Raw genomic sequence first — 1257 nt, 5'->3', positions numbered from 1 at the left:
ATATATATATATATATATATATATATATATATATATATATATATATATATAAATGTATTAAAATTATATTAAATGAAATATATAAGAGAAACATAGAGTCATAAACTATAGCAGAAACTTTACAACTTCTTTATTATCTATATTAAGGCATTCTACATTCATCGTTTAACTATTTCAGATAGTTTTACGTGTGCTCTCTCCATTACAATAAAATATAATTTTTTTTTGTACGTTTGCTATATTTTTAATTATTTGATCTGTTGAAGTGTATATATTTTAAACTGTATGTATCTTTTAAATTGATTCAATAGCATTTTACGATAACTTGAAAATCACATATAGAAAATATGCTGTAATAGAATCTTTTGTACATATATTTGCGTGTAATTTAAGCAACTTATTATTTGCATATATTATCTCATATCGGAATAAATCATTATGAGTGCACAGATATATCAAAAGAATTTAAAGAATATTGTGGCACATTTTGTTTGTAAATAATTTATTGTCATATGGAAGCTATGTGTAAAGTAATAGCAAAAATAAAAACGTTAATGTATCTAAAGTTTATGATAAAGTTCAATTCCACTCTTAAGCAAGCAAATATTTTATCTAAAATTGAAAACAAGAAACATATATTTTATGTATACAAATATTGTATATATGCATACACTGCGAGAAAGTTTTCTTAATTTGATAGCTTGATAATTTTTTTTCCATATTATAGATTATTATAAAAAAGACACGCTATGCACAACATAGATATCCTCTCTCTCTCTTGTCATTTTTTGTGCTTATCATATATCCTAAGTTGTACAAAAAGTACATATTTTTGAAACGATATAAATGCAGTTATATTGTTTCAAGAATAGTAATATCGAAATAATATCTTTTTGTATCTTTTGAAAGTATAGGGCATCTATTTTATCTGTATAATGAATTTTTATAATACAAAAATACGAACAATTCCGTTGATTACAATTAAATCGTTTATCAGCTAGTATTAATGTTAGTCCACTCGCCTGTTTCTTTGAGAGCTCTATCTCTTAATCTTTCTATCTCGGTTAGAAGCTGTTCAGTTTCTATATCGACACATACCATATCTGGTTCCACTGGATCCCACTCTAAACTATTCGGGCTTGAAACTCTGGACCAAGGAGATGATGTCAAGCTAGATGGTTGACTATTATTAACTGATGTCTGTGTTAAAGAATTCTCTGTATTTTCTTTCCTATTATTCAGTATTGGTAGAGGCAT

At 25.6% G+C, this 1257-nt stretch overlaps 1 protein-coding gene across 1 annotated transcript in view; it reads right to left on the bottom strand.

Moving 5' to 3' along the window:
- Positions 1–201: 201 nt before the first annotated feature.
- LOC115246327 overlaps positions 202–1257 on the bottom strand; it is a 3279-nt gene continuing 2223 nt past the window's right edge. Inside the window, exon 8 of the mRNA XM_029825061.1 lies at positions 202–1257. This exon is cut by the window's right edge and continues 1 nt beyond it. Within this exon, the coding sequence (XP_029680921.1) occupies positions 994–1257 (264 nt within the window). The 3' untranslated portion in view covers positions 202–993.

The sequence above is a fragment of the Formica exsecta genome, unplaced genomic scaffold, assembly GCF_003651465.1.
Source record: "Formica exsecta isolate Colony F162 unplaced genomic scaffold, ASM365146v1 scaffold1473, whole genome shotgun sequence".
In the NCBI taxonomy this organism is placed as follows: domain Eukaryota; kingdom Metazoa; phylum Arthropoda; class Insecta; order Hymenoptera; family Formicidae; genus Formica; species Formica exsecta.
The sequence above is the reverse complement of the archived record's forward strand: the minus strand, read 5'-3'. Positions and strand labels throughout refer to the sequence as shown.